Raw genomic sequence first — 9,580 nt, 5'->3', positions numbered from 1 at the left:
TTGGGCAAGCTATGAGGTGATTACCTACTTTCAAAAATATCAGTACGGGAACGAGGAATGAAACAATTCGACAAGAGAAGTCTGGACATAATCGTAGATGAGGGCCTCCGATATTTACATATTTTGTCGCATCACATCGACGAAATACGCCGGTCCTATCTAACAAAAACAAACAAAATGCTAAATTGAGGGTAAAACCATGTTTAAAAACTCCTAGATGGAATATTTTTGTAAAAGTTGCACAAAATAGGGTAATATGTATCACAAATGCGTAACTATATGGTAAAAAATGGAATTCACTCGAAATCTTCTTGGACCATGTGTTTATTCATTGAAAGAAACCCAAGATAGCTGGAACTAGGAGGTTCTCAAATGCATTAGTACTTTCGAAGGCATAAAAAAATGCCACAAAAAGCAGGGGCAAAGCTTGCTGGTGCCGTTGGCCGGTGAGGTGAGGCGTTACGGGAGAATGCCACGAAGACGATACGCGCAAAACAGTGAAACAGACGCGCACCCGTTCTCCCTTTCTTTTAGTTGATGCCCGCACGACTTCCTTCCCCGCGAAGCAGGAGAAGAAGAAACAGGGAGGGTGGTGCCCAGCCCAGCTGCCCGCGTCGCCAGTCCGCCACCTCCTCCTTCCTTCTCCCCCACCGCCTCCTCCGCTCCGGCCGCCCCCGCACTCGCAGCGGGGAGGGAGCTAGGGCGGGAGGCTCCCGAGATCGGGGCCGCTGTCTCTCCAAGGTATTGCGTTTATGATCTCGGCGCAAAGCGATGATTTTCCTCGGTGCGCGCGGATCCTTGCTTCGTTGGGTGGGGTTTTGGTTTCGCGTGATTCGCCTGCTAGGAACGTTTGTTTGGGGATTCAGCGGTGTGCCCGAGGTTCGTCGGGGGGTTGGTAATGGTTAGGTAGGTCGAGGTAAATGTGTCGTGAAGAAAGATGAGGTTTTGAATGCGAGAAATAAATGTGGAAATTCGACGCGCAATCGTTGCATTGTTCGGTCTGTTGATCTGATCGTTCACATTCCAGCTTCTCCCTCCATGATTGCACTGACAACCTGCACGAGCTATGTTTTCTTCAAGAAAAAAAAGTGTGTTGATTTGTTGGTCACATTTATTCTGCCTGAATTCCCTGTGAAATTGCTTGTGTCACCCAAATTTCGCCTTAGCAATGGTTAGTTTTTCTCCGATGATCTGACTGTCTGACTAGTAAATGACATGTGCCAGTGTGCCACGATTAGAAGATTTCCATCTGAAAAGGTGTCAGACTGACTGTTATTAGCGACCTTTTAGCTCAACCAACGTAGGTTTCTGTTGTTTCCGTAGGGGTTTTGGTTGGCAGCTTCTGCTTTTAGTCCTTGCAGTTCCTAGCTGGAAAAATAATAGGATGGAACAGTTGGATCTAGGACAGCTTGGCTACAAAAAAGTTGGTCCTGCTGTTGTTAATGGTCAGTAATACATCCTGGAGAGTTTTTTTTTTTTTGGGGGGGGGGGGGGGAACTTAGGGATCTTGGTGGGTAGCTTAATAACAAGATACATCAAAATATATATAACCATTGTCTTTGGACTTCTTTTCTTTGTCACTTCTGCTCTTGTTTAGTGTATGGAGATTAATATCTTTGGATTTACTCAGTATCAGGTAAGACAGGGTAGCTGCTTGTTGGGGTTGGATCTGTTCTTGTGTGCTAGTGTTGGACACAACTGTCCATGTGTTTTATCAAAAAATAGGTGTTCTGTCATACGATGTGAACACGTTTCCTTTTTCTTGATTGCCATTTTGTTCTATCAAAATATAGGTGTTCTGACATACGATGTGAATACCTTTCCTTTTTCTTCGTTTTTATAAAGAAATAAATTCAGTAGTGCTGCTGGTACGATAGCAGTTGGTGAAGGAATAAATGATAGTGTAAGCTAGTTGTGAGGATGGGCGCTCTATTTTTCTTTATTGTCAATACTAGTGGATATTGAATTATTAATGCCACAATGGCCTCATCTCCTTGCACTTTCAGGTCCATAATTTATCTCGGAAATTGGATACTCCTTGATAATTGTTGTCTGAGGTGTGAACAGCAAATTTGTTGGTATCTTCTACTGGGAGGTATGCTGCACTGCTAATGGTGTGATTAAGATTCTTTCTTTAATCTTTCAGTTTGTCTTCAAGAACTTCAACCTTGTAGAACTCTATTACTCAAGTCAACCTTGTAAAAATATTTTTCATTTGTCTTGTTATGATACTGTTTTGTCTCGTACAACAGCAGCATATCAGTGGCCACAATATGAAATTCTTTCACAAGTGAATAATTACGATAATGTGAATCTCTTTCTGCATGCAAAATTTTGGGGTCCAGTAAGCTGTTAGGATCAACTTGCACCCATGCTATTCAGATGACCATAATAACTGTAATTTAAGATGATGCACACTGCCTTACTCTAGAGCTCTAGAGTGTGCAATGATGATAGATAAGATTCAGAACAGAAATCTCAAATTTGTGTGGTTATTTATGTGATTGGAACTAGTACAATTCTGTGTTGCTAATTAACTTTTCCACAATTTCCAGTTTTTCGCTAATATGTGTTGACTCCTAGAATGTGGTTATGCGAGTTTTTAATAATAATATATGCCCTTTATTAAATCAGTGCAGCTATTCTCCAATTCAGAGGGAAGAACGCTCAGCTGAGACAAGCACTATCTCAGCTACTGGAAGGCTTCAATGTCCAAAGTTTTGGAAAGAAGAAATTCATTTGGTGCCACCACTCCTGCAAGCTCAACTTCAGCTTCAGATTCTTCAAGAAAGGAGGAGAAGCCAGTACCACGTTATCTAAGACCATCTACAGGCTCATGCCATGATTTGTGCAAGCATGGACACAGGAATCCTTCTGAAGAAATTCAGAAATTTTTAGGAGGGCGAAGAAAAAAACTTCCAACTCATCTGAATAATTTGGCATTGCATGGATCAATTGCCTTGGATACACCACCCAAGGATGCCAGGAGCAGAAGAAATATTTCACTTGTCAAATCAAGTATATCACTGGGTGAAGCTGACCGTGTTGTTCACAAGATAAAATCAGCAAATTTGAGAGGCGCTGCATCATCAGAACACTTGGTCCCACGCGTTTCTTTGGCTGATCATAAAAGTGTGAGCTCTGATGGAAGAAAGAAACAGCCGGTGGTTGCACAGAGGACTTCGCCTAATCCAAAGTCACCCAACGGAGTACCTAATTTTGATAAAAAAGCAGCAATGCCAGTCAAGGGTTCCAAGTTGCCAGAGAAGACACAGCAGGAAAAAGCTAGAACTGTGGAAAAGACACTGCAGGAGAGAGCTCGAACTGCGGAAAAGACACCGCGGGAGAAAGCTAGAACTGCGGAAAAGGCCACTACTGTCAAGCAATCATTGGTTAAGAGACCAGCCTCACTTCCCACTAAACTCAACCTGATTAAGAAATCGTCTGTGTCATCTCAGGCTTCCAGTAATCTAGTATCTTCAAAAGATAAAAATACTCTGAAGGGAAGGCTTACATCTTCACCAGCAATTATTACCGGCAAGCATACAAGCAATAGCGGTAAAGCTGGAAGAAGTCCTATGAGGTCCAGTAATGCAAATATTGATGGGAAAGGTGGCTCAGATTTACTGGTAACACCATTATCCATTGAATCTGACATTACCGCTTCTGTCAAAATACAGGAAGATGATGTGCAAGATTCATGTGTTACAGACCATCTTGTGGAGTCAACAGCAACAGAACTGTCTGCAGATGCCACAGAATATGCAGAAAAATTTCGAATAGAACCAGAAGAAACAAGTTCAGAGGATGGCTTGGATATGTCCATAACATCATCCTCTGTAGAATCTGAGTTTGAAGCACAAGATGATGTGCAAGCTTCATGTATTGCAGGTCATAGTGTGGAGTCAGCACTAGCAGAACTGCCGCCAAGTGCTACAGAATATGTAGACAAATCTGGACCTACAGCAAAAGATGCATGTACATCCATTTCAGAGGACGAAGTGGAATGTCATGAAAATATTGAAGCATTGGCTGCTGAACTACCTGTCAAAAGTATCATTGCTCAGCGATCATTTGATGGCCAGGAAGTCAAGGCTGTGATAACTAAATCTGATCTAGAACATATGCAACCAGAACAGAATGCCATTGCTAATCGAGCTTTAACGGATGAAGACATACAAACTGATGATGCAGCTCTGTACCAACTATCTGAACGGTCAGATGTACATGATTCTGCACTAACTGAAAGTACCTTGGAAAGTGATGTTGATGGAGTGGAAGTCAATGCTGGTGTGGAGTCTTTGGTAATTGAAAGTAGGGAGGACGTGGGAGCTCATGAAGACACTGATGATGCAGCTCCCTGCCAATCATCTAAAGATGTGGAATGTGATGCTGATGGAGTGGAAGTCAACGCTGGTGTGGAGTCTGTGGTAACTGAAAGTAGGGAGGACGTGGGAGCTCATGAAACCACTGATGATGCAGCTCCATGCCAATCATCTAAAGAATTAACAGCTGTGCAAAATGCAGATGTAAGCTCGGAGACTGAAGCTGATGAAGTGAAGATCAGTGGTAGTGTGCAGTCTGTTATCATTGAAAATGGGGAGTGCATGGGAGCTCATGAAGACCTCCAAGGGCTTCCGGAACTAGGGGCACTTGATGAAGAACATGCTGATCCTGAGTATTGCCTCGATTGCAGTGCAGGAAATGTAACTGAAAATGTTAACGCTGCTGAAATTGTTGAGGTTAAGACTTTCAATGGTACACCTCATTGCCAGTCAATTTTAGAAACTTCATCATATGGTGAACTTATGGAGCAACCAAAGCCTATGTTAACTGAACCAATACAAACTGATGTGGTAACAAGTGTCCATAACGATGGCACCTTTGAACAGGATGAACTGAAATCAATGATTGTTGCTCAACAGCTACTGGAAGAACTATCAGATGATGAGAATTATGAAGAATATGATTATGAGTTAGTTGAATTAGATGAGTCTGATGCAGAACATGAAGGAATAACAATCAACCCAAATATTGATGAATCTTCGAAGGAAAAAGGCCAATGGACAAAAAGAATCTCATCACTTCACCCAGATGAAGCTAGTACCACACCTTACAAATTGAAGTTTAAAAGGGGTAAAATTGTAGAACTCACACCAGACAGTAATGGCCCGAGAAGACTCATATTTAGAAGAAGAGTTGCAAGTGAAGTTGCAAATGGTGATGGTCAGCTAGCCAGAAAGATTTATAAGAGGAATATAAGAAATAATGGGGTTCCTGCTGAACCTGATTTGGAATCTCCTGGAGTGAAACTGAGGCATCAGGATGCACAAGACAAGAAGGATGCGCAGGGGCTGTTCAACAATGTAATAGAAGAAACTGCAAGCAAGCTTGTGGAGTCTAGGAAAAGCAAGGTAAAGGCTTTGGTTGGTGCTTTTGAAACGGTGATACTTCTCCAGGATGGCAATCCCTCACCATCCACACCACAGGCAAGCATCTCTCCATATTCAGTTCACAATGACGATGAAAAGACATCGGATGAACCAGTGTAGATTATGCACATCTTACTGAATCGCCAAGTTTGCAGTAATCTTCTGGAATTTTCTTCTTTTTCCTCCAAAACTGGATTTAGTGAAAGAGTGCTTTTGTATAGTTTGTGTGTTGCGTCTCTTTTAGTGAGGATTAACCATTTTCTCAAAGGTTTTTGGAATTTACAGTACATAGCCAAGGTGCTTCATGCAGATACCGTTTCAATTATATTTCAATGTAAATGAACTGAGACACCAAAAAAGACAAAATCAATCGTGATTATGTTGGGCTTGGATTCTGAAGTATTATAATACAAGTATTGGTTTAAGATTTGTTTACAAGCGTGTTGCACTTACTTTTGGGGTTTCACTATCCTGAAAGCTGTATTTGTATGTTAAAGACAGTAAGCAGTTGCAGGGGAACTCCTAAATTTGTTCCATTCCGTTGACTATTTTCCTACAATACCTGCTTTGTATTGATGATCTATGCACACATTTGTTGTACTTTTGATTATCCACAACCAGACAACCTTATAACTTGTTTATGCTGCTCCCAATACAATACCATTGCATGTCGGATGCAATTATACACTCTTACCATTCATCAAACCAATCACTTTTTGCAATACAATAAATGGCTATTGTGAAACTTATGTAGCATTTAAGCCGTTGCCCTTCATTTTCCAAATTTTGTAGAATGTAATATTTCAAAAGCAGCACCCACGGGGAGACTTTCCAGTTGATCGTATCTTCTTCGACTTCTCTCTGATCCTTTTCTCATCATCATATTTCCTTTCCTCTGCCATTGACCTTGCCCCTCCAGCAATTTTGTTGATCCTTGTCATTTCCTGATTGTATTCTGCCAGTGTTTTTGCTCTCTTCTTGTCCAACTCAACCTGCAATTTAGTAAGTTCTCAGTTCTGTCAGCCTCATCATTTAGTAAGAAATTGTATCATGGATCATTATAATGATTTGGTTTTCAACATGAGGATTGCACCCACTCGCTACCCCGTCAATAAAAGAATTAATAATAACAATGAGAAACACAGTGCTTTTGAATCAACAAAAACCTCTTTTTGTTCTTTTTGGCGCTTGGCCTTCACCTTCTTCTCAGTTTCCCATTCAGATATGGTCTCGATCATCTTGTCGTACCTGAATTTGGCGGTAGTATTAGCTTTAGTTGCATCAATTGGTCAGAAAAACTAAATGTTGTACACTTACTCCTCCCTGATTCTTGCAAGCTTTGCCTTCTCCCATGCTTCAGCCTTGGTTTGTGTGCCGGCAATAGCAGTTACTCCAGCTGCGACATCGTCGTTCCGTCTGGACTGATATGATGTCGCTGGCCTGACAGCTGATGGTGCCCTCTGAATTGCCTGCTCCTGCTCAAACCTCTTACTCCCTCTCCTGTCTGGTGATTTTCTGGAGGAACCTGAAGGCTTCTTCGCACTTACAGAAGAATCAAGCATCTTTGGTGGCAGTGGCAGTGGCACCTTCTGATCCGAGCCAGTGCCTCCAGGCTTTCTCTGTTCTGGTTTCAGCGGCCTCCTTACTGATACATTGGCTGAAATGATAACATGATACGTCATTGTTAAAAGAGGTTTTGCGACAGTGGAATTAACAAGGGATGGGAGCGAAGCAGCTCTCGGGTACCTGGTCCGTCGTAGTCATCTTCTGCAGTCTCTTTGGCACTGAACCATCTTGAGACCTTGCTGCCTCCTGTAGGCTTTCTTGTGCTTTCGCCTCTCTTGATCGGTGGCTGGACATGAGGCGCAGCAGTCGGCACATCAACGGGGAAGGGCTTCTTCTGAGCTTCTAGCTTCTCTTCTCGTGCCGCGATTGCATATGCTGCGGCAGCAATTGTGGCTGCAAATGCAGCGCTGTATTCCTCGTCGCTGTTCATTTGCGCTGGAAAGTGGCAATGCCAGTCAGGTTTATTTCTTTAAACGAAAATTCGGTTCACCCACAAGGTCAAGAAACAAACTATAGCTGGTCTCGACACTTGAGTCCATTTGAACAGTAGTTTCCTTGGTCAGGACATCTGAAGGTTTCGTAATCTAATGTGGATTAACTGTTCTGATTATACTGCTTAAGATAGGAATTTAACTGGAATCTACTGATCATCCAACAATAATAATGATGTTTTTGCGCTCGGTATGTTTGTAAACTGAAAGAGCAAACCTTGATCACATACCTCTTCCAAAAGCTGTGTCTTCTTGCGTCTGTATCGTTGAAGATTGCCTGGCACCTTTGTCTGTCTTTCCTACTCCAGAAAACTGAACCCTGCAAAAGGAAGATCCAAGAACAACTAACATAAACAACCAATATCTTTTTCTTGGAGAAATTTGAAGCCTTTGAAAAGATCAATACCAAAAGAAGATAAACGTATGGTTACAAGGTGAAACCAAACTTAAGCATGGAATAAGAAGCTCACAGTTAATCAGCAAAACAGAGACAGAAAGATCCAAGCTTAATTTCACCAAGTCCAGCGCTAGATACCGCATGCATGCAGTTCGTTTACCTTCGCGTCTTCAGATCGCCGTCCATGGCACACAATGTATTTGTAGAGAAGCAACAGCTCCAAGGCACACCAGGCCTTGCATTAAATATGGCTTGCTTGTATTTTGAGGTGGTGAAGAGAGAAAGATGAGAAGGGGGAAACAGCTAGAAGAGGGCAAGGAAACTCTTGTCTTGGAAGCAGGGAAGAGCATTGGAGTCTTGGAGATGGGATTTGCTTTACCCCATGGTAGCCTTCAAGAATCTGACCCCTTTTGGGTTTGCACTTCCCTCCAAGGATCATCCCCCCTTATGCTTTCGGCTCAAGTCCAGAGACAGCTAGGCTAGGAATAATAGCTTTCCGTAATGCAAATTAGCATCTTCTTGTGTGCCACACCCCTGCCTAATTATGCAGGATTCTTGTGCTCTGTACATAGCTAATTGGCTAGGGTCTTTTACATAATGGAAGTTAATCAGCTAGTAGCCTGTCAATTTCGCTGATCGCTTACACATGTCAGTTCGATGCCAAGCCTGCTCATTGTTTTTTCGATAAAGAAGCCTGCTCATTGTAAGTCTCGGTTTTCTTATTATTTAATCGCAAGTGATGAATCTGTTCTGTAATGGTTGCTGGATGCTAGTTTTGTCACTTTAGGCTTAAATACTGCGTTAGGATCTGGAAAGGGGAAACTTGATATGCGTTCTGTCTGAAGAAGGGACTCCGGTTTCCAACTTCCAAGATTTTGTTCTTGCAAAAGTGCTACCAGGTTATCTAAAGGTGCAGACCAAACTCTCGTGACCTATGCACTAGAGGATTCAACACAGACGTACATTCATTACAATGTTTAGAGTTTAGACCAATAGACCAAAACAAAAGGCGGCAAAGCCACCATAGGAGACCAAAGATAATGGTATGCCTTGGTATTTAAATGCCATATGCTAGACCAAATGATCTACAATTCCGAACCAGGAACTGCTAGTGTCCAACAATAATCTTCTAAGTGATAGAACATTAAAGGTTGACTTGTAGGTCTGCATCTCAAATTGATGTATCTGAACAAATAGGAACCAAGTGAACAACATACCTGGTCAGTGTATCTTCCGGCAAAAAGATAGTTAATTTAAAGTGTACAATAATTAATCAGGCAACGTGATAACAAAATGCAAAGCTACTGCTAGCACGTTCTAGTCTGTACTTTGAATAAACTCTAGCTTCACGCTTTCACCTCCAGTACATTATCAGTAGCAAAGCCAATCAAACCTGGTGGTTCATGCAACATCAATATCAGGTGAGAAAGAGAACATAACTGAACTTAAGATCCATAGATCAAGTAACAAACAACGCTTTGGCTTCACCCTTCACCTGCAATTAATGCATAATAACAAGCCTTAAGTAGCAAAACCAATTGGACCCGGAAGGGTTTAGGTTGCTTGTGAGACGAACATCAGGTGAAGAAGTGGCAATTCAGCATAACTACAAAATCTATAGATCAGCAAGGAAAACTTGAAAATTAAGTCGGAAACCATTGGATTTAAGAGTTCGATTCATATGCTTTCTTCTC

At 42.0% G+C, this 9,580-nt stretch overlaps 2 protein-coding genes across 6 annotated transcripts; one reads left to right on the top strand and one right to left on the bottom strand.

Annotated features, from left to right (window-relative positions):
- Positions 1-719: 719 nt before the first annotated feature.
- LOC124701746 lies at positions 720-5,867 on the top strand. 3 transcript variants are annotated; one of them, XM_047233843.1, is made up of 3 exons: positions 720-741; positions 2,007-2,095; positions 2,656-5,867. In XM_047233843.1, the coding sequence occupies exon 3, from the start codon at positions 2,709-2,711 to the stop codon at positions 5,550-5,552; it is 2,844 nt and encodes a 947-aa protein (XP_047089799.1). In that variant the 5' UTR covers positions 720-741; positions 2,007-2,095; positions 2,656-2,708; the 3' UTR covers positions 5,553-5,867. The 3 variants fall into 3 exon arrangements, with proteins under 3 accessions (XP_047089799.1, XP_047089798.1, XP_047089800.1); XM_047233842.1 differs by having other exon boundaries at positions 723-741; positions 2,635-5,867; XM_047233844.1 differs by having other exon boundaries at positions 724-741; positions 2,640-5,867.
- A 111-nt stretch (positions 5,868-5,978) lies between these two features.
- LOC124696616 (remorin 1.4-like) lies at positions 5,979-9,562 on the bottom strand. 3 transcript variants are annotated; one of them, XM_047229321.1, is made up of 6 exons: positions 8,047-9,562; positions 7,720-7,808; positions 7,179-7,433; positions 6,750-7,089; positions 6,599-6,680; positions 5,979-6,424 (listed from the first exon to the last, which is right to left on the bottom strand). In XM_047229321.1, the coding sequence occupies exons 1-6, from the start codon at positions 8,070-8,072 to the stop codon at positions 6,236-6,238; spliced, it is 981 nt and encodes a 326-aa protein (XP_047085277.1). In that variant the 5' UTR covers positions 8,073-9,562; the 3' UTR covers positions 5,979-6,235. The 3 variants fall into 3 exon arrangements, with proteins under 3 accessions (XP_047085277.1, XP_047085278.1, XP_047085279.1); XM_047229322.1 differs by having other exon boundaries at positions 6,632-6,680; XM_047229323.1 differs by having other exon boundaries at positions 7,960-8,047.
- Positions 9,563-9,580: the final 18 nt, after the last annotated feature.

The sequence above is a fragment of the Lolium rigidum genome, chromosome 3, assembly GCF_022539505.1.
Source record: "Lolium rigidum isolate FL_2022 chromosome 3, APGP_CSIRO_Lrig_0.1, whole genome shotgun sequence".
Taxonomy (NCBI): Eukaryota; Viridiplantae; Streptophyta; class Magnoliopsida; order Poales; family Poaceae; genus Lolium; species Lolium rigidum.
Note: the sequence above shows the minus strand (reverse complement) of the source record. Positions and strands in the feature narration are given on the sequence as shown.

Coding starts and splice junctions, on each gene's coding strand:
- LOC124701746 (XM_047233843.1), top strand. CDS start 2,709: ATGTCCAAAGTTTTGGAAAGAAGAAATTCATTTGGTGCCACCACTCCT.
- LOC124696616 (XM_047229321.1), bottom strand. CDS start 8,072: ATGGACGGCGATCTGAAGACGCGAAG. Junction 7,809..8,046: donor GGCGATCTGAAGACGCGAAG/GTAAACGAACTG, acceptor TTCCTTTTGCAG/GGTTCAGTTTTCTGGAGTAG. Junction 6,425..6,598: donor GCCAAAAAGAACAAAAAGAG/GTTTTTGTTGAT, acceptor ACTAAATTGCAG/GTTGAGTTGGACAAGAAGAG.